General features: G+C 34.5%; 2 protein-coding genes across 8 annotated transcripts in view; one reads left to right on the forward strand and one right to left on the reverse strand.

Annotated features, from left to right (window-relative positions):
* The window catches only part of GRB10 (growth factor receptor bound protein 10), a 110,705-nt gene that overhangs the window by 38,276 nt on the left and 49,436 nt on the right, over nucleotides 1–22,993 (reverse strand). For all 3 annotated transcript variants that reach the window (XM_026702342.2, XM_087916084.1, XM_087916085.1), the window contains exons 3-5: nucleotides 20,175–20,271; nucleotides 8,269–8,473; nucleotides 3,959–4,100 (exon numbers count right to left, since the gene is read on the reverse strand). In XM_026702342.2, the coding sequence (XP_026558127.1) occupies nucleotides 3,959–4,100; nucleotides 8,269–8,473; nucleotides 20,175–20,271 (444 nt within the window). The remainder of the gene's footprint in view (nucleotides 1–3,958; nucleotides 4,101–8,268; nucleotides 8,474–20,174; nucleotides 20,272–22,993) is intronic.
* On the forward strand, nucleotides 16,707–21,703 carry LOC148124102 (uncharacterized). 5 transcript variants are annotated; one of them, XM_087916087.1, is made up of 4 exons: nucleotides 16,707–16,742; nucleotides 18,149–18,244; nucleotides 18,783–19,122; nucleotides 21,561–21,703. In XM_087916087.1, exons 3-4 carry the CDS (start codon nucleotides 18,839–18,841, stop codon nucleotides 21,580–21,582), a joined length of 306 nt encoding a protein of 101 aa, XP_087772213.1. In that variant the 5' UTR covers nucleotides 16,707–16,742; nucleotides 18,149–18,244; nucleotides 18,783–18,838; the 3' UTR covers nucleotides 21,583–21,703. The 5 variants fall into 5 exon arrangements, with proteins under 5 accessions (XP_087772213.1, XP_087772217.1, XP_087772215.1 ...); XM_087916091.1 differs by lacking the exon at nucleotides 21,561–21,703 and adding an exon at nucleotides 20,223–20,349 and having other exon boundaries at nucleotides 18,901–19,122; XM_087916089.1 differs by lacking the exon at nucleotides 21,561–21,703 and adding an exon at nucleotides 20,223–20,736 and having other exon boundaries at nucleotides 16,721–16,787; nucleotides 18,901–19,122.

A 22,993-nucleotide genomic window follows, 5' to 3' on the forward strand; every position in this document is an offset into this window, starting at 1 on the left:
ATGACAGATTACCAGTGCAAAACTTCTACTGAAGCATTCTGTACTCAGACAACTTGAAAGGTAATTAAAGTCTCTATTCCAGGCGCCTGCTCAAATTCACCCAAGTCTACCCCATCCTACCTCAGGGAGAATGTTTGGTGATAACTTTTCCTATCAGTAAGTGTGCTTGGCAGAAGTGGGGAAAGAACCAGGAGAATCTACCAATCATTACCCTTAAATTGTCCACCATAACATTATAAGGACAGTACCACTCACAACTCTTCTTACTAAAGCAATTGGAACATCAGGGCTGCACAGATTATGTTGAGATATTTTTATCCACTTTAAGAGGAATTCACATTAAAAACAATCCTATGAAAAGCCCACAGCCGTTCACTATAAATGGAAGATAAGGAAAGCTAATGTGGCACATATATAATAAAGATGTGATTAAATAGAATGAAGATCATTTTCAAATCAGATTAGTTTCAAAGCATACTAAAAATAAAAGTGACAGAAATATAAAACGCTTCTGTATAGTTAAACTGGTCAGGGAGTAATTATTTTTAGTCACATTTTTCTTTAAATGAAGGCAAACATAAACTTTGTTTTTGTGCATTGCTTTCCTAAATTCAACTATTGAAATCTCAGATTAACCCTGTTTGCTTGTTTTAGTTCCACTCTGGCAAATTCTGTGAGTGTATAATTATTTGCATCTTGAAATTATTCTTGAAACTACAAATTACTTGGTGACAGCAAATATATCAATTCATCTTTTTCTTCTTTCAATTTTTTTACCTGAATTAAGCAAAATTAATGTTATTTGAGAATACAGGGATAGTGTGCATTAAATTTTACTACTGAAAATACAGACTTTTCTCCCTCCCATTTATATTTAATTTTAATTGGCTTTTTTGTTGTTGATTTATGGGATCTTTTGGTATCTGATTTTCTATCTTACATCTATTAATAGAGTGCAATACATCTTATTGCACTCTATTGTAATAATCTTAATAAAGTAAAATTACAAGGATTAAATTTCCTATTAAGCTAACACAAATACTGTTTATGTTAAGAAAGTATGGTCTAAAATTATTTTTTCTTTTTAATAGAAAGCAAGAGTTCTATCAAAAGCTTTAGCAGAAAAGCTGGTTAAGGATGTTTACATATAATTGACAACTCCATACTCCAAAATACCATACTCCAAATATAGTACTAACTTAGTTGGTAATCTTCAAAGCTGATTAAGACGTGTCCAATTAATGTGGCTATTCTTAATACTTTCAGCTATATCAGGAGATCAGTCTTTAAAATAAATTAATTTTATAGTTTGTGTTTTTTAAAGAAACACTATTTTATCCACATAGGGGGGAGAGACAGAGAGAGAGTTTATATTATATCACATAATAAATAAATTGGACCTGAACCAAACATTAAATCCTTTTTAAAATTACAATAATCCTTATGTTTATATTATAATCTTACGATTTTACAGACAGGAATTTAACTTAATAAATTTAAATATTTCTGCATTTCAGTGGGTACGTACTAGTTTTCATATAATCATAACATTGGAAGAATCTGGATAATCTAGTCCAACTTAATACAGAAGTCATCAAACATCTAGCCTATATTTGAAGATCTGAAATAAAGTTCACGTGACCACTTGTTACACTGTGTGACAGCTCATCCAGGTGGGATGTTCTTTGTGACAGCTAGCCTTCCCTTCCTTTCTTGTAATTTTAATGTTTAAGTTCTGATGATGGGTAATAAGAAGTAAGTCTATATGACAAATATTTAGATATTTAAAGACTCTTCAAATAAGTTTCTTCAATTGTGTTGCTGTAAGCTAAACATATCCAGATCTTATAACCGTTTTTTAAATGGTTTGGTTTATCAATTATCAGAAATTGGCAGATGAATGTGTTCTACTGTAGGTTTGAGAGATCTTTGTCAAGTATCGCTACCTCTCCCCATTTCAGATACAGTACAACCTCTGGTCATGACCATAATTCATTCCATAAATTTGGTCACAACCCGATTTGGTCGTGATTTGAACCTAATTGCACTTACAAAAAAAATGTTGTGGAAGGAGAAATTGGCCACACACAAGAATTGTTAGTTTTTTGGTCAGAACCCGATTTGGTTGTGGTCAGAAGCACTGATGACCAGAGGTTCTACTGTACACCAATGATAGCTAAATCTCCTACATCCCTTTGACCCCCACATCTCTGGTGGAGATGAAGAAGATGTTCAGTGTTTATTTCATAAGCCCAAGGTCAGAAAAGTATCAGGCCCAGAAGCATTGGTTCAGGGGCCACCGAGCCCATCAGTTTGACAAATTGGCCTCTAGCTCAGTGAGGTCAAAATCTTGAAGCTGGCCAGACTGGAAGCTGGTTGTGATGCCAGCTGCCCCAACCCCTTAAAATAATCTGTGCAGGTTGGAGGAGCTAAGGATGGCCCATGTTTTTCAGAAGGCAGCAGCCACAACCCCTGTTGTGTCTTGCCTGAACCCGGTCTGCACCCAGCCCTCCTTGCAATGCTGGAGCATCTCAAATCTGGGTGCAGAGCAGAGCCAAGTAGGAACTCAACAGGCGGCAGTGGCAGATGCCACAGGGTGCAGATATGTGACTATCTGCCCTGTACCTATTTGCCAGGGACAACTGTCTCTCTGAAAATTAGCCTGGATGAGAGTATGGTGAGCTACCAGTGTCAGGGAAAAACACCAGCAGAGGGCTAGCAGACAATAAATGGGCCGCGGTAAAGTAGAAGACAGCAAAAATCTGTTCCTTAAAAATGTATACATTTTAGGGCTATCTTTCTTAATCCTGGGAACTTTAAGAAATTTAAGATAATTCTCTATAGTTGTGCTATATTTTTAGAAAGCATTTATCCAATCTAGTAGAAAATCAGGATGATATGAAACATTCCCAGGGTGCATTTTTAAGGCTATCAAAACATTTTTTCCTATCAATTTCAAGTGCTAGCCTAAATATATAGCTCTTCAATTCTTGCAGCAGGAAAGAAAAGCATTTTTAATAAAATCTCTGCCCACTCCTTCCACTGGTGCTAATCTAATAGGAGACAGGGATTTGGGGGAAGCAAAAGCTTGCATGACTCCTATGTTAATACTACTTACTTACAAGAATAATTTCCATAAAATAATCATATTTTTGAAAAGATCGTTCTTTATTAGGCATTTAAATGCTACTGCCCTTTAGAATTGAAAGCATTGGACTGAAAAGTCCAGTTCTGGTTGCACTCTGATTTTGGCAGTTCATTAGGGATACAAAACCTGTCAGAGTATATTCATGAACTGGAATAGAGCTTGGTAACAAGGTCAGCCAATGAATAAGCATAGCAACTAAATCAGCCAATGAGGACAGTTTGGAAACTGAAACTAGAAGTAGCCTAGGCTGGAAACTGAAACTAAAATAGCTAAGGCGTGGTAGCCATGTTAAGCTCTGCAGCTATGTTGAGTTCTGAGTCTGTCTATTGAAAATGAAAATGCTTCTCTCCTCTGCTGTGGATAATGCTTGCCTGCTGAACTAAAGAGAAACTAATGTTTGTTTCTGAGCTGCTGACGTTGCAGCTATAGCTCTGAATTTGTGACATGTTTGCTGCTGTTTGAGTTTGCTCCATGTTGGAGAAATCTACAACTGGTTTCTAAAATCTACTTATTATGTTTATAAAGATGTTAAATGAAGCATCATCCATCTGTGTTTATTTTTCTGCGCTGAATTAATGCTGCAAAACTCCTGAATAAACCAATTCAGAAGCAAAAACTTCTTCACTTCATAATCCTGAGCAATAGCAATTTTACTGCATGTGGGTATACTTATGCTAAAAATAAGATGCTCTTTCATCAACTACAGCATACCATGATTCCTCCTTGTGATCAGTGATCGTAAGGAAATTTAATAAAAATATCCATGTTAAAACCAGTTGTTTTCTAAAACACAAAGAAAGTCTCACTCACTTGCTTATTCATAGGTTGACTCTGAGGTAGAGATCCTGGTGCCAATACAGGTGAATTTGTGGGGCTGCAAAGTTCAGGGAAAGGATTTGGAATAGCAGGCAAAGAGGATGTTCTGAATTGTTGTTCTTCCTCCTGAAGACGTCTATAGTCAAATCAAACCCATATTATGATCAAGGTCCAACATAAGGAGACTGGGATACAGTCAATTTAAAAAGCAGTAAAAATACAGGTAGTCTTCGATTTACAAGTTGATTTAGTGACTATTCGAAGTTACAACAGCCCTGAAAAAAAACTTGTAAGTGTGAAAAAAAACATTTCTCACACTTACAACCACTGCAGTATCCCCATAGTCACATGATCAAAATTCAGATGCTTGGCAACTGACTCATATTTATGACAGTTGCAGTGTCTCGGGGTCATGAAATTACCTTTTGTGAACTTTTGATAGCAAAGTCAAAATACACGTGTCATTAACTTAACAACTGTGGTGATTCACTTAACAGCAGTGGCAAGAAAGGTCGTACATTGGGGCAAAATTCACTTAAAAACTGTCTCCCTTAGCAACAGAAATTTTGGGTTCAGTTGTCATCGGGGATTAACTGTACATCAGTGTAATGATAAAAAGCTAAAAAATGCAAAATAAAAAGTACATATAAAATAAAAGTGTAAAAGGAATTTAAACTGTTTTATAGAAAATACAGATATTTTCAAATGGTACTCTGATGAGGCTAGTTAGCATAAGTACATAAGTACAAAATAAAAACCATGGTTATGGGGCCATTTCCCAAGATGCTATGCTGAATGGTAATTATTTTTAATAAACTTTATTGTTCTTTTACATTTTAAAAAAGAGAAATTAATCATAACATTAACAACACTGTAGCGTCAGTATTATACATAATTATCTCTTATGCATATTTACATTTATAAACATAGTTATACGATTATATACATTTGTCTATAGTTTGCTTATCTTTATTTTCTATTTACCTAATTTCCAGACAATTATACCATATATCCCAAATTTTATGATATTCAGACTCTTCTTTATCTTTTAGTTTTAGGATCAATTTGTCCATTTCAGCACAATCCAATATTTTTTGAATTACCAATTCGTCAGGAGGGATGTTATTGTGCTTCCAACATTGTGCGTACGATATTCTAGCTGCCATTAATATGTGTAATACAATATATTTAACCTTTTTCTTATGTTTCTTTTTAAATATTCCTAGCATAAATAACTCCGGTTCAAATTCTATTTGTTCTTTAACAATTTCTTGCAACCGTTGCCTTATTTTGGTCCAATATCTTTTAGCTTCTGGGCAGGACCACTACATGTGGTAGAAAGTAGCTTGTATCTTTCTACACTTTTTATTTTATTTTTTATTTGTCAATTGCTTACAAGAAAATAGGTATAAGTAAAAATATAGTTATGAATACATGGATACATATAAGAAAAATAAAAGAAACAATAGGACAGGGATGGTAGGCACGTTGGTGCGCTTATGTACGCCCCCTACAGATCTCTTAGGAAAGTGGTGAGGTCAATAGTAGACAATCTAAGGTTAAAGTTTTTGGGGTTTGGAGAAAGGACCACAGAATCAGGTAGAGTATTCCAGACATTGACCACTCTGTTGCTGAAGTCGTATTTCCTGCAATCAAGTTTGGTGCAATTAACCTTGAGTTTGTATCTATTGTTTGCTCTTGTGTTTTTCCAGCATGCCGGATTCATGTTGGGTACATTTTGGCTAATCTCATTGGAGGTAGGTGCCATCGATAGAACATCTTGTATATATTTTCTTTGTATGCCGATGATCTTGTTAATTTATAATTCCAATTCCAAATTTTTTCCCATTCTGCTAGATTTATAGTGTCCTATATTTTTGGCCCATGCTATCATACAGCCTTTTACAATTTCTTCTTCTAAATCAACTTCTATTAAGTATTCATAAAATTTTGCAATATTTTTCTCATCAGGGCCTGTTCGAATTTTATCTAAATGTTGCAGTTCTGTATAGATTCCATATTCTTCTATGTCTTTTTTATGTCTATTTTGCAATTGGAGATATGGCCACCCATCTATGGATATTCCTTGTTCCTTAAGATCCTGAGTGGTAATTTTTGATGGATTTTCTTTCTTTTTTCTTTTTCTTTTTTTCATCCTTCTTTATTGTTGTCTATATTGAGAAATATTATCGCAACATTAACTGTGGCAACTTTATCTAACTCCCCTGTTCTTGAAAGGAACTATTTATGTCTGGTTATGAATGTCCTTGACAAGGCTGAAAGGGAAATGGAGTCTACAGATTAACAGAATTGATGAGTGATGAAATGTATTTTCTTAAGAAGATTGATGGCAATCGGGGAATGGACTTACTATATCTATCTCAAAAACAATTTCAAATGGCTTTTTTGGGGAAGATGGATTTACCACACAGGTTTATGATTCTGGGGAATCAGGTACAATTGTTGGGAAAGTTTTCAATCAAAATTTTAAAGAAAAGTTTATTAAGAAGTAAATGAGGATATTAAGAAGTAAATGAGGATATTTGATCCTGCACACATCAGAGATAATGTTTGTGATCATTTGTGATAGATAAGAAGCTGTGGTATTTTTCTATGAGTTAAATACAATAATAGATTATTAGCAGAGGGCTTTGAAGTTTAACTTTGCTGTTGATTCATTTGTTAACTACCTTGTTTTTATGTATAGTAGATAGATGACAGGTCAATCTATTTGGCTGCTAATAGATGTAGAAGTTTATACTTATTTATACTACTATATTTATACTACTCAACGGCGGATGTGGGGACTAATATTGTTGCAATATATTTACCAGTATTCAATAAGAGAGGTAGTATATGTACTGTATATATGTTTCTTTTATCCTTTTTAATACATATTTTTTACCATTGGTTATGTTTTATCTAATTTTTTTTTCTTATAAAATTTCTCTGTATTTTATCTTAACTTTCTGAATAAAATAAAAATTATTCAAAAAACATGGTAAAGTTTACCAAAGCAAAAGGAATTTATTTGTGACCTAGAAATAACAGAAATCACATATCTTAACTCTTATTTTTAAATATCTAATTAGGCCTACCATATTTTCTAATATCTTGCTAATTCTGTTTAGCAGCATCATAATGATAGCTAATTCAATCACTGTATTTAAGCTGATGAAATACAATTTTGGAAGAAATGTTAAAAAATATTTTTAAAAATTCATGATTTCTAAGCATTTATCTATGTAGAAAAAATAGCACTTCTAGAAATTTACAAATACTGCTTTAGTCTCTCACAGAATAAAGCTAAATTTCTGCTGTAAAAACTTCTTCAGCAGCTATTTTTTCCCTTTCATATTCTACTTATTACTTTGACTTTGCTCATAATGAAGGTATTTTACACTATAATATTCTTTTATTGTTCAATTACCTATGTTTTGCCCTTGAATTTAATTTACTTAGACTCAAATCTATTTCTAATTGGATACAGTGGATATTAATTTTTTAAAATACTGAAGCACTGCAATATTAACATTTATTTCGGAACAAGGCTGTCTGAGTTCCATGAAATTTACTTCTTACCAATTATACTTAATCATTTCTAAATAGAATGCTGGGGCAAATAGTTGTTTTAAGAAAAGTGCTGTTATATATAGCCTAGAGTTGTTCCGGCAACTGAAAAGATCTATAAATTAATTAAACAGGCAAACAGGAAACTGCTTGTTGACCTAGCTTTGCATTCAACTTTCACTTTGAGCAGATAACCCTCTCCAGCCTTTGCTTGAGACATTCAACTCTCAGTACAGAGTTTCAGGAAGGGACATGCTTGAGCTATTCAGTAGATTCCCAGTCTTCTTTCTTCTTTCCTTCCAGAACTTCCAAAACTTATTTGTCAGTGTAAAAGAATGTTGCACTTTATTCTAAATAAACACAGTCTTAAAGAGAAAGCACATTCAGAATACTGACTCATACGGAAAGAAAAAGAATGCCTTTAAAGTTGTCAATGCTAAACATTTTTTAAAAATAACTCAACATTTAAAAAAACCATTAAAAAGTTTTCAGGAAAAAATGCATACTGTAACCAATAGACTCAAGAAACTGCTGCATTAAACAAATATGTTTATATATGATGAATTCTAGCACCCTGGATAATTCAAATAGTACCACTGAGATACCACCTTCAATTTACAGAAGCGTCCCTCAAGCTGAGAGATAATGCATCCTGCCAAGTTGTTGCTGTGAATCAGACTCCAAATTTTATGGTTACAATTGCATTCTGAATTGGATCTTTGTTGGTTATATACCTGACTGCCATAATGCGAACTGGTTGAGACCTCTGTATTTTCTGTCGTGGAGACACTGGATGCAGCGAACTAGTTCCTGAAGCTAACAGCTGGCTGCCATTCTGAAGGAGTGGTGTACTTTCTGAATGCATGCAGAAGGTGGAGCATAGACTTTCAAATGAGGAGTTCATATTGTTAACTAAAGCTTCCAAATCCACATCATCATCTGAAAGAATAGAAAGAGATGAACACTGAAGATCAGAAGCAAAATAGACATTAAAGAGCTACACATATTTGGACAGTTCTAATATAACAATTATCTACCATTTGGCATTAATTTCCCCAAGTTTGTTCAGAGATATAAAAATATTTGTTTGTTTATATTAATGCAGCTTCCCTTCTTGCTAAAAAAAACTTGAGGTTTATCAGTATAATGAGTAATAGAATAACTGAATAACAAAATTGAAAAGGACCTTGGAGATCTCCTAGTCCAGTGGTCGCCAACCAGTAGGCTGTGGACCACTGGTGGACTGTGAGAAATTTTGGTGGTCTGCAGAGAAATGCACCCCCAAAGCAATTATTCCAGGCTGCGTGGGAACATAAGGTGGTGCCATCCACATGGTCCGAGGGAACATAAGGCTTGCGTCACTTGCATTGTGAACAACACGAGGTAGTGAGGGGAGAGGGGAACTTTCCCCATTCACCCCATGTGCCTTGCCTGGCCACTAGGCTGCTTCTTTCCACTTCTTTCTTCTTCTGCTTTTGGCTCCACACAAGGAAAGCAGCAAGTCTTTCTTTCTCTCCTCCAAACTCCTCAAGAAATGAGTCTTTGGGGCCCTGCAGGGCATTTTGCTCCAAGAGGCTGAGCTGGCAAAGACTCATTTCTGGTGGAGTTTGGGGGAGAGAAAGAAAGACTTCTGCTGCTTTTGCTGCTTTCTTTGCATGAAGCCAAAAGTCTCTCCCCTTCCCCCAAGAACGGAGCTGGAGACAGTATCCTGCGATCCCAAATAAAGAATGATAAATCGGTAGGAAACAGGGTAGGGGATTTTCCTGCACACTTTTTGGGGATTTCCCAAGGTCTCTGTCTGCAGAGACCCTGGAAAAATCCCAAAAAGTCTACAGGAAAATTCCCCACCCCATTTTCCTACTGATCTCTCTCTCTCTCTCTCTCTCTCTCTCTCTCTCTCTCTCCACAACAACAGCAAACCACCATCAATCAAAATTCATATTAGTAGCCTGCAGGATTTAAAATTATGAGTTTGGTGGTCTCTAAGGTCAACAAGGTTGGCGACCCCTGTCCTAGTCCAACTAGTTCCAGCTCAAGCAGGAACTCTATATCATTTCAGGACGTCCTCCCTGGCAGTATGAAATGAGCTGTGCGACACCCCTCCCCACGTGCACCATTTCAGGCATGGATTTCTTTTCCACCACCCTGGCAGCCAAAATGGGGTGGGGGCAATGTCCCCTGTGCCCCATTTTGGGCCTGGACAGCCTCCTCACCACCCTAGCAACCAAAACAGGGCACCGGTGGGGCACGATGCCCCAGTGCCCAATTTTGGGTGTGGACAGTCCACTCTCACCACCCTTGCAACCAAAATGGGACAAGGGACTGTGCAACACACACACACACACACACACCATGCCCAGGGTGGAATTCAGCCAGTTTGGTGAACCGGATGTTAATTTTGTATCCAATTCGGCAAACTGGTAGTTCCGATGACCAGCTGGCCCTGCCCCGCCCTGCTCCTTCCAGGACTCCTCATGCACCATATTGTGGCTCCCAGGTAAGTGCAAGGAGGTCTCCTAGGCCCAAAGTGGGGTCAGGGGTGCAGTGTGGCTCCCCGGTGCCCCATTTTGACTTTCCTGGGGCTGCAGGGAGATCTCCTAGGTCCAAAATGTGGCACAGAGGGGCAGTGAAAGAAAGAAAAAGAAAGAAAGAAAGAAATGAAGAAAGAGGGAGATATGGGAGAAAGAAAGGGAGGAAAGAAAGAAAGAAAGAGAAAGAGGGAGGGAAGGGAGGAAGGAAGGAAGGAAGGAAGGAAGGAAGGAAGGAAGGAAGGAAGGAAGAAAGAAAGAAAGAAAGAAAGAAAGAAAGAAAGAAAGAAAGAAAGAAAGAAAGAAAGAAAGAAAGAAAGAAAGAAAGAAAGTAAGTAAGAAAGAGGAAGGAAGGAAGGGAAGGGCGAAAGAAAGAGAGGGAGGAAAGGGAGAAAGAAAAGGAGGGAAGGGATAAACAGGGAAGGGAAGGGAAAATGAATGAGATATGGAGGGAGGGAGGGAGGGAGAGAAAAGGGAGAAGAAGGAAAGACCACAAACTGGCACTAGACACAGCTTCAGAGGATGCTTTGAAACAGCACAACAATCCAGGGCTGGAAGGGACATCAGAAGTTATCTAGTCTAATCCCCTGCTCTAGCAGGAGACCTTATATCATCTTGGTTATTTTGTTTGTTTTTTAACCACAAAGCCACACCCACCCAGTCACATGACCACATATCCATGCCCACCAAGCCAGGCCCACAGAACAGGTAGTAAAACCATTTCAATTCCACCACTGCCTATGCCCCATTTTGGACATCAATGGCCTCCTCTACTACCCTGGCAGCCAAATCAGGGCACGGGGATGCCACATTTTGGCTCTTAGAGTCACTGCAGGCCAGTCATTTGCAATTTCCAGGCCTTGAGTTTGACCCCCCCTATTCTAGAGTCTCAACATCTGTTTTACATTATGGCAACCAAAACTAAAGGCAGTATTCTGAGTGTGCTCTTAGCACACTCTTAGCATTATAAAGCAGTACTAACATTCATGTGATCTTGATTCTATCCCTGTGTTAATGCAGTCTAGGACTATGTTGGCTTTTTTAATAGCTGCAGCACACTGCTGGACTCCAAGATCCCTCTCACAGTTACTACTGTGTTTCTCATAAAGCAAGGCTGGGCCTTAATTTTTTTTGACCCCTGAAAAAATGGCTAGATGCAAAATATTGTTGAAGAAACATGGTACTATTGGACCTGGAACCACCTATTCTATAACCATGCATTTGGTTTTTCTTATCTAAATGTTGAATTTTATTTTTCTTAACACTGATTTGCTTTTGTTAGGTAAGACCCAGTGCTCAAGTCTTTTGAGATCCATCTGGATCTTGAGCCTATCTTCTGGAGTGTTGGCTTCCAACTTGGTCTCATCTACAATTTGATGAATTCCCTTTCTATCGTCTCGTCTATCTTATTTATAAATATATTGATAGTGAACCTAAAACAGAGCCAGAGCCACTGCATACTTCCCACAATGTAGATGCAGTTCCATTAATGAGCATACGCTGAGTGTCATTGGTCAGCCAGTTATGAATCCATCTTGTGGTGATGCTCTCTAACCCACATTTTCTATCTTATTAAGTAATAGGTTGTGGTCTACTTTAATCAAATACTTTACTGAAGTTCAAGTAAATTATATCCACAGCATTTTGCTGCTCCTCTAATTTTGTCACATTGTCAAAGATTGCAATAAGATTTTTCTGGCATGATCTGTTTTTAACAAACCCATGTTGGCCTCTCGTTGTATAAAGTATAAAAATAAAAACTACCATTTATATAAAACACTTAGAACATACAATCTAAAAATGACAGTAGCCAAGAATACAAAGACCAGACATAATGTCTAACCACTGATCACTTTCTGACCCATTCCCAGTCAAACAACTAATTCTTCAGTGCTTTCCAGAAAGCCAGTCCAGTCTTAATCTAATCTTGCTACTGCTACCATAAAAGCATACTACCTGGGTCCTACAAGACGACATTCTTCAATTTAAAACTGAAGATTCCCCTCCTGCCATATATAACAGGATGGGTAGAGATACAAGTTTAAGATGAAAAGTCATAAGAGCATGTACAGAGAATGAAATACCAGTGTATAATTTCCATTTTTCCATGTATAATTTACCATTTTAGAATAAAATAGAATAGAATTCTTTATTGGCCAAGTGTGATTGGACACACAAGGAATTTGTCTTGATGCATATGCTCTCAGTGTACATAAAAGAAAAGATACATTCGTCAAGAGTCAAGAATCATACGGTACAACACTTAATAATAGTCATAGGGTACAATAAGCAATCAAATCATACTAGGAACAGTCAATATAAATCGTAACAATACAAGCAACAAAGTTACAGTCATACAAGTGGGAGGGGATGGATGATATGGAGTGATGAGAAGATTAATAGTAATGCCAATTTAGTAAAAAGTTGGATAATAATTGAGGGAATTATTTGTTTAGGAGAGTGATGGCATTCAGGAAAAAACTGTCTTTGTGTCTAGTTGTTCTGGTGTGCAGTGCTCTGTAGTGCCGTTTTGAGGGTAGGAGTTGAAACAGTTTATGTCCAGGATGTGAGAGGTCTGTAAATATTTTCACAGCCCTCTTTGACTCATGCAGTATACAGGTCCTTGATTGAAGGCAGGTTGGTAGTAATTGTTTTTTTCTTCAGCCCTAATTACTCTCTGAAGTCTGTGTCGTTATAGAGGTGCAGATGACAGACTCAATAATTCCTCTGAAGAACTGTATGTATTTTAAATTACCCCATTTATTCTAAAATAATAGCAACAACAGATACATAATGGAATATTGTTGCTGCTTCAATGCATTCTGTTTTGGAAAAAAGAACTTCAGTAAAGTATTTCATAAAGTAGACCACAACCTATTACATGATAAGATAGAAAAATGGGGTAGACAGCATTGTGATGCTATCTATCTGCTTTCTTGATATCATAAATACAATGAACTCAATGTGCACAAGAATACCCTGTTTTACCAAACATTAGGAGTCATATCACATTTAGATTAGCACATATGTTATGGAATGCATTTCATTTTCTTAGATAATGAAGCATTGTGTCATAATTTACACCAAGACGAATTCCTTGTGTGTCCAATCACACTTGGCCAATAAAGTATTCTATTCTATTCTATTCTATTCTATTCTATTCTATTCTATTCTATTCTTCCTAATGAATGATTATATATACGGTATACATATATGACAGTAAAGAAGGAATTTAGAAGAAATGGAATACAAGGACAGTGATAAACCACATTATTAGCAGTGGCCATTTTGTGGCCTTTTCTGTGCTTTTATGTAACACTAAATAAATCATAAAGTTTGTAAAATATTGATCAAATCTGAAAATAAAAAAAGAAAATGATTTACTCCATGAGGATAAACTTGGTGGAGAGATTTGAATCCAATGAGCTAATTGGAGTTAATTGGACTTATATTGATATGATATGTATAACTGAATTTTCGAAAGCTCTAGTTTTGGTTCTGCATTTAAAATGAAGTTTTTTTCCTTTATATATAATATTTTAGTATTTTTTTAAAGTTAGTAAAATATCAAAACTAGAAAAAGTGTTTTCTCACTTTAGGGTTAAAAAAATTGAAATAATGTAGGGGATTCTCTTCATATAAATTATGGTAAATATTAATGAATAAACAAAAGCATATATTATTCCCCATAGCAAGGCGAAGCAGAGATGTTAAAATTGATTCTTTTATCCACAGAAGAGAACATATTTAACCTTGTTTCTATTAAATTGCTCCGGATTTTGTGCTTGCAATGAAAAAAAATGAAACATTTATTTGTTTTTTTTTCTTTTTGCTAATTAGATATATTATAGAAATATATTTTGATAAATTAATAAAAATGTGAAACGTGAAACCACAAAAACAAATGGAAAAAAGGAATATTATCCATGATAATGCTACACTGATCTACCGAACTTTAACTTGTAATAAAAGTACAACTTTAACTTGTAATAAAAGTAATTTAATGGAGACACGGATTTTCAAATCAATGACACTGTCATGGGTATTATTATCACAAGGTCTGCTTTATATTATGATAAATGTCATGGCTGTTTTAATATAATACACTTATGTTTTCTAGTATCTGTTCTTGATGTGAGATTCTTAAAACATTATTGTAATCTGGATTCACAAATAGAAATAAAATAAAAAATATCCTTTTATTAACATGCAGGTCAGTGATCACTACAGCTAGATGAATCCATGAAACAAGTTTGCTGTCTGTACGTTCTTAAAAATATGGAATGGATATGAAAAAAACTACCTTATATGCAAATCCTCTTCTAGTCTAACCAAAACATAAATAGGCTGCCTACAACAGAAAATCAAATAACATCTTTAACACCATCAAACAACATCTGCCTATCCCAGGTTCTTGGAAAAGACTAGATAGGTGGATAAAACTGTCTGCTGTGTGATGATAATGTCTATATGTATAAAACCCATATCAGGGCAATAATAAGCAATTTTAAACATTTTATATGAGGTATTTCTCAATCTACAATGCCCATCAACAAGTGAAAACTCAAGTCAGCAGAACTAGATACCTATCTAAAAATAATCTGCTACAGGACAAACTCCAGTTTAAAAAAAACAACACTAACGCTCCTGGTTGACATAGACATTTACCAGTTCAAACTTCACAGGTATATTGTGGCAGATCCCAAAATGTTCTAAAATCTATATCATAATTTATAAGTAATATCAATATTACTTTTAAACAAAGAAATTCCCTTCAAAACCACAAAAATCCCAAGAAAGAGTTGCTATGTCAGTCATGTCTGATATGCACTGTAATCGGATCTCTACATCTGTTTCCTTTTCAGGGACAGTCACTTCTCACTAGTGACATTTAGGTTCTTTTTGCTTTCTCAGTATTAACTCTAGTTTTCCCACTTGATTTATTTATTTCTTTAATTCAATGCTCTTCTCAAGCAGACTTCTTTGTCTGAATTCCATCAACTCATAATAGAATACTGTGATGAAAAGAGAATGGGCAAAAGTTAACTTATTAATACTTTTTTTCAATCAGCGCATCCACAGTGGATTGTTTTAGTACTCCTGCTGGCCAAAGGACACCGTGATTCAACTGTAGGCAAACTGAAAGCCAAAAGTTTTAATATATAGCTGATCTACAGGATATGGAAACACGTACCATTGTTAGTTGTTTCAATTGCCTTTGTCCATTGTCTAGAAAACTCCACACTCCAACCTTGATGCTTTCCGTTACCAATTACAAAAATTTAAAGCCCATCCTGAATAAGATCTGGGGAATAGATAGGTCCTCAAACCCAGAACAGATACTCAGTAGCAACTAGATACAAACACAAGAACTAGACTGAAGACAGAAACCAATTCTGCCCCCCAGTTTTCTTCCATAGTTTCTTGCCTTGCTTTGGAAAATAGGTTCCCCTCCTCTTCTTTACATAAAGTAAATATAAATATATGCACTTTCCCTTTGCACTGATCTCATCACTTGTAATTTTCAAATTATTGATATATAAAGTTGCAATTCTGTATATTTTGTCCAACACTAAAATATATGTTGTAATAATTAATCTTTATCATGACTCTATTTGGCTAAATCATAACATAAAACCACCAGGTGGCACTGGTTCCTTTAAAACAAAGACTACGCCCCTCCCCATACTATCTATAATAAAAAACCAAGCATTTTTAAGTTAACTTTTCATAATTAGCTAAGGTTATGTTGAAACTCGTCTTCAATAAATACTACAAATTGATTTATACTGAACATTACTTAATCTGCCTTGCATTTACCAAAAATTAAGAGAAACTAAATTATTGAAACTCTGACAATATAGTAAAATTTGCTAACCAAACCTAAGTTGTGCAAGATAACTAAAGTTATATACTGTAAGTAAAAAAATAAAGTACCTGAGCATTTTTGACAAATTTATAAAAGTGATCTTTAGGATGTTTTACCTTTATTTTACCTGTATTATTAATGCATGGCTAACTCAAATGTACCCAATGTAACCATTAGAAGAAATAGCCTGCAAAAGAAATTTAAGTACTGTCAACTGATTGTCACTCATCTAAATTTCCTACAAACTACACAAAAAAGGGTTTCTAGGTTCTTCAGTTTAAATGCAGACTGGTGAAACATATCATACCATACAAAAATCCATTATAAATAATTCTGTCCTTAGACGTGCCATTAAAACATCTGATGGGTAATAATCTAAATCTGTTCAGAGCAAGGTCTTATATGGTGGAGAGTATTTGGGAAGAGAATATCAGAAAGTACTGATGTCCTGGAGTCAGTTCTTTCTGATTCACAAGAAGCAATTTTTAAATTTTCAGCAATGTTGCAAACCAGTTGTTAAAAGCAGACACTATTCAAACTTAATACTACATACAACCATTGAAATGTACATCTCAACCATCTTCCTTCAAGGCTTGTCCAGTTCAAATTGAATGTGAAATGGGGAAGAAATAGGAGGAAATGTGCACATGCAGAGAAGAACAGACAACATCACATGGGCCAGTTATGTTGACAATGTAGCTCAAAAAAAGAAGAGAACAGTCTTCTTGATAATAGGCAAGGCTTTCATTGTTGATTGATTATTAACTCTTCTGCCCCCTCTGTGACTTTACATATGCCAGGCTCACTTCAGGTTAGTCTGCTTCTCTTTTCTACAGTTAAGAATCACTGTTTGCAGGTAGGAAGTAATTTTAAAATAATTCTTGAAAGCTATGTTTTTATCAGTGAAACCTTAGTTCAGTGGCCTTTGTTTGATGGCCAGTTTTTGAGAATTCTGTTTAGCGATTATGAGGCTGTTTAACGAGAATTAATGTTGAAATCAGCACATGTTGAATCATTCACAAAGTACTATACTATATATTGAGGTTTGTATGCCAAAGGATTGTGAACATAATTGTGGCGAAGTCAAATGCAATTAATAAATATTTAAATATTTGTGTATTATAAATATACAAATACATAATTACATATTTGATACACAATTAAATCATGTTGTATGTGGAATTTTGCAATAAAAAGTACTGTAAATTTTTATTATTTATAAAATTTACAATAAACTTACATATATATATATGTGGGTGTATACAAATATTGTTTTTAATCTATTCTTTTATTGTTTTTAAAACACTGGTGAAAATAAATGAAGAAAAAGAACAAAGTACACAAATACATTATGCATTTTTAAAAAACTGAAGTAAAATATTCTGCAAAGTATTTGTGTATTTTAATTTATTTATTAAATTCATATGCCCATCTCCCTGATAGTGTTTTATACTATTTTCTTTTCTATGCAGACACAAGCAACTAATATGTAATATCAGTGTCTTTTTTTTAAAAAGAAATTAATAATATAAAAAACTAAACATACAGCCCATGATTCTTATTATGTTTTCATATAAGGATCATATGCTGTATATTAATTAGATGACTGAGTACACATAAACAACTGAGTTTTAGGAAAGAATGCTCTTAAGATATGCAAAAATTATTGGATTCCTCCCTAGGGCCTTTCTGCTTCAGTAATATGAATGATACCAATTTCTAAATCTTTATTTCGTTTATTTATTTATCATATTTTAAACTGTCCACCTCCCTCACATACGGACTCTGGGCAATATTCAGTAAAAGACTATATATTTCCTTATATATAGGAAATGAGATCTTCATAGATATAGAAGATGCCTTTGATGTTTGGTTTCCTTATTTCAGGATCTGGAAAATATAACATTTGGTGGGGGGGGGGGGAGAAATCATAAAATGAATAAGATCAATCTGCTTTACACAAAGCATACATAATTGCTAAGGGAGATCTTTAAAACTGTGAGATACAAAAATTAAGGAATGTCCACTATCCACTCTCTTTGTTTATTTTGGTTCTGAAAATACTGAATTAGAGTTATAACACAAGATTTGGGATTAAAGATAAAAAAAGAAATTTAGAAGTCAAGGACTTTTGCAGATGACTTGTTGATTCTAGAAGATCTTTTAAAGGAATTAGAATATTAATGGGCAAATTAAAACAATTTGTTCCATTTGCAGTTATTGATTAATAAACAAGAAGATACAGATGCTTATCCAAAAATGAAAATAGATCTAACAGAACTGATGAATGAAACAGGCTTTAAAACTAAAAAGGTATAGTAGTTGGGTATCATTGATGGATATGTATAGTATGTTATTTCATAATAATTAGGTTAGAAGATAAGGAATTAAATTTAAAAAGATACTTTTAAAAGATATTTTAAGATGGGAGAAATTACAATTGCCATTGTGAGGAGAATTACTGTGATAAAATTTAAAGTTTTAGGAATCAAAATGTTGTTTACCTGTTTTGACGACCATTTAAACAATAGCAGAAGCATTTATCTAAGTTTATGTGCGGGGGGGGGGAATCACAAGTTAAATTAAGGTGCTACAAGATGTAAATATAAAGTGCTACAAGATGCAAAAGAAAGAGGAATAGAAACCAATCCAGATAGCCAGCTACTGTAGCCCCATACCTAAGGAAAAGCATCTCAATTGCCATTTTAATACTCACATATATTGATTTATAGAACAGATTCTAAAACTTTGAAAGCTAGTTACATTTCTACTAACCCTTGTCAAAGGTTGAAGAGAAACTTTAACCAAAAAGCAATTCAGAAGTTTTTTTCTTTTTTTCTTTTCTGACTAGGTAATCTATACGTGGCAAACTGGGACAAATAGTGTAGACTCTTAACTTTGGGAATCATGAGACCTGCCTTTCCTTTTGATGCTATTCTGCTATTATCTTCGGTGTGGTTCACCGGCAGCCTGTGCAGACAGCAGTGGAATCAGACAGTGGGGAAGAACGGGGGACCAGTCCTCAAGTCTGGAGAGGATTCGGACGAGGGTCCTATGTCCGATTCAGAGATGGGGCCAGGACCATCTGGGCGTGGGGTGCTGACTCCAGAGCCTCCAGAGTCTGGCAGCAGTGAGGCAGAGGAACAAAGGGAGCCTGTTACCAGTGCAAGTGTGCGCAGAGCTGCTAGAAGGTAAGAGCAGCTGAGACAAAAGTGGTGACTTGGGAGTAAGGTTTGGAAGTGATTGCCACTCCCATAAAGTATAAAGGACAGGCAAAGGTGAAGAAACCTTTGTAGGAAGCAAAGTCATTCATTCTGTTCAGATTAATCCCTGAAGCTCTGTGTGTACTTTGTACTTCGGTTCGTTTTTTATAGTTCATTTGGCACTTTTGTTGTTGGTAGCAATTCAAAGGAGAGAAAGGTGGGTACGTATCTTGATGGACTATTTGGGACTTATTACAGGCAGGGAATGAAAATAATTCCCAGTATTGAAATAAAATAAGAGTTGTTTTAACTAAGTATGTGCTTAATTATGATCTTGGAAGCCTTGGTCAGAAAAATCTTGTTGCTTTACAACAAATGGCTATTCCCAATTGGAATCTAAAAACATCAGCCAAAGGAAGGAAATGATGACTGCTGCGATGATGATAATAATCAGTGATTCAGCTTCAAATACTGAAGCTTCAAATACTGAAGCTTTCTAAATGGATTGTGAAAGAGGTATAGAAATTATTAGAGAACTAATAATTGATTTGACATATTGGGAAGAGAATTATTCTGTTGTATTTCATGAAACTACTTCAATTCTATTTCATTTATTTGAACCATACAGCACTGTGTGAGCTTTAAAAATCCTTACATCTCTTCGTGCATATTAATTTCCTTTTAACATATAGCCTAAGAAAGATTTAAACCCAAAGTCAATCCTGGAAGGGTACAGAATGAAATGTTTCAAATTCAGGCTTGATACTAATTTGTTCTGAACATGGCCAAAAAAGTTTCAAGCTTAAACCTGGATGATCAACTGCAAACCTTTTGAATAAAAACAAAGTAACTGTTCTGAACTAGAATAATAGGACATTTCAACTACAAAGTATTTTGAACCCTTCTAGTTTACCATTTTCCTCAATGCTTTGCCAACTGGAAAATGTTATGATGTTTTAAATTGTATGCTGTTGTTATGTTACTGGTTTTTTCTTTTCCTTATATGCTTAATAAAGATGCCTGCATCCTATTTCCCTTACCTCCTTGGTGATTTAATGAAGTGCGACTTGATTGTTTTTGGTATCCAGGTTCCACTAGATCTCGACCTGTATGTGCCGACGTCTGATCAACAGAGTCCTAGAAATAAACATCAAAAAGAAGAAAATTATTATTGATCACTGCCATTCATGGTTATCACAGTATTCAAAAGTTGAAAGAGAATTCTTATTTAAGATTCCTCTATTTTGAAGGGGGGGACAAGGTCACAAGTTTAACCTTTGATAAACTTGGTTTATCAAGGTAACTACAATTCAATTTCCTTTTATTCATTTTCAGTAGAGAAAAGCTATCTTATGAAACCTGGCAACTAAATTCCAGCCAAGCAAAGCCAATATGCAACAGGCTTCATCACCCTTCAACCTGATTAATTGTTGCACAAGTATAGTCTCTCAAAATAACTCACAATCTAGTTGTTAAAAAGTGTAACAAATATAAATTTTCCCTCTAATGTAAGTTAAGATGCTTACATTTTCTAAAATATTTTCTGTTGGCCTAGATAATTGATGCATTTAATCTGCTGTCATAAATATATATGGCACATATAAATATTTCAATTTATCTCCTCTCAAAGTTCAAAGAAACTTAATATAAACAATATCAGAAAAGCATGAATGAAAATGACTCAGAATAAATCATATTCAAAACCAAGCTGGCTTATGGAAATACCGTTCTCTATTGTACTATTTATTACCATAAATAGTGCAGCACAAATAGTAAAGTATCTAAAATTATAGCAATATTCATTCTAATATGAAGAATGCTTACATGAAGAGTACCAAATATCCCTAAACAATATTGCAGCAGCTTGAATTAAATGTTGAATCAGACAGAGTTTTTTTCTATTCCCGGAATCAAAACAGAAATAAACATACATTATCCATTCTGGAGAAAGTATGGTACAATATAAGAACATGTGAAAGGCGATCCATAAATGTATAGGCTCTTCAGGAACTAGGAATTTACTGAGTTTAAAGAATGTTTGGGAGCTTGTTATTGGAAGATCTATTATTGGAAGACAACAATATATATAATAAAATATTGACTATGCAATTTATTTCTGACCGAATTAGAGAAGTTAACCTTAAAGCATTTCTTAAAGAGAATGTGTTTCCCATAAAAGTACAGTATATCTATAAAAAACTTAAAAACTTAAGATAGGTTAGACATATTATTATACACAGACAGATGGTCAAAAACACTTCTTTTAATAGCAAAGTTGAGAATTTTTTAAAAATTGACTCTTTAATCTCTTTATTCAGGGTAGAGTCTGGGCGACTGAATGGAGTTGAGTGTTTACTGGCCAGAGGGTCTTCCACTAGTGTCTATGTAGAATTCACACCATATATTTTCTCTTTGCACTCTTATAGAGAAACATCTGCTTCTGCCTAGATTTGAACTCTCAACCTTCCAGTGGGAGGAGATTTCCAGGCTGCCATGCCACTAATCAAAGCTGAGTATAAATGACAATGATAATTTATGGAATAGTCCGATCAGTATTCATGTATAAGCAGTTTGGTAATATTAATTGGTTAGTTATTAATTTTATGTAGTCTTAGAATGTTATATATTTTCTTTTTTATGATAATGGATGTTGGTTTGTTTATTGCATATTTCTTCTTTTAATATTTTGGTATGTCTATTAGGATGTTGATTGTATTTGTTTATAATAAGTTTGGAAGGGAAACATTTGTATATGAATCAAGCTTAATTTTAATTTTTGTAAATCTAAATTGTTAAAAGTGATATTAGACAAGAGGACCAATTAGCTCATTCTCCAAAATAAGATTTAATATTATGTTTCAATTATTATTACTATACTTCAGGTAGTGAAATCTCTAAAACAAATAAGGATCCTAAAACTTAGCAGAATTTCAGCAGGATCAAATAATAACTCTTGAAACTGAACCAAACACAATAGCCAAATTGTGAAACTCTAAAGTTTAATTAACAGAGATCAATTAGAAAGTACATTAATTCAAAAGATATTTATCAAAATTGGAAATAAATTCATCAATCAAGACTGTGTTCTATGAATAGAATAAAATAATGATATAAATTAAAATTTCAAGATATAAATACATAAAATTATAATTCAGATCTAATGGTACCAAGCCTGATTTATCATAATTCAGGAAATAACTAAACATCTTACATTCAAAATATAACATCAACAGAAATTTGTGATGTATACATGGAATATAATAATCTGCTAACACTGTCTACTATAAATCCTTTAATATTTTCAGGTTCACTTTAGAGAATGAATGAGATACTTAAACCATTAATAGCTTGGTCTTCCATGAATTTGTCTACTTCGATTTAAAAAATGTAAATCAATAGCTACCATATGTGATGGCAGTGAATATTTCCTTTTATCCTAAATATCTTTAGTTTCAATGAGCAAATGAACTTTTTAATATTTTGAGAAAGGCAGAACAATTCTAACCACACTGTCCTTCTATGCACAACTCTATTCACATCTAAGAGAAGTTTGAATATTTGCTTGAAGGTGCATTACTGAGATTACTAAGACCTGTTCACCCAGTTTAAGGGGATTGTTCTGGAGCTCCTTCCAGTGCCAGTTTATTGTCATTGGGATAATAAAATGCAATGGTATCAGCAGCAAACTTTCCTCATTACTGACACCAGACCATTTATAAACAAATTCAAAAGCAATACTTCATAAAAATGAACCCTGTCATGCCCTGTTTTCTATATAATTGCACAATGAAATTGTCCATTAAAATATTATTTAAAAGCTACATGTTCTGATGACAAAAATGAAGTTAATCCTGGTGGC

This window comes from Pseudonaja textilis, chromosome Z (assembly GCF_049901715.1).
Source record: "Pseudonaja textilis isolate UNSWEBS1 chromosome Z, rPseTex1.2, whole genome shotgun sequence".
Classification (NCBI taxonomy): Eukaryota; Metazoa; Chordata; class Lepidosauria; order Squamata; family Elapidae; genus Pseudonaja; species Pseudonaja textilis.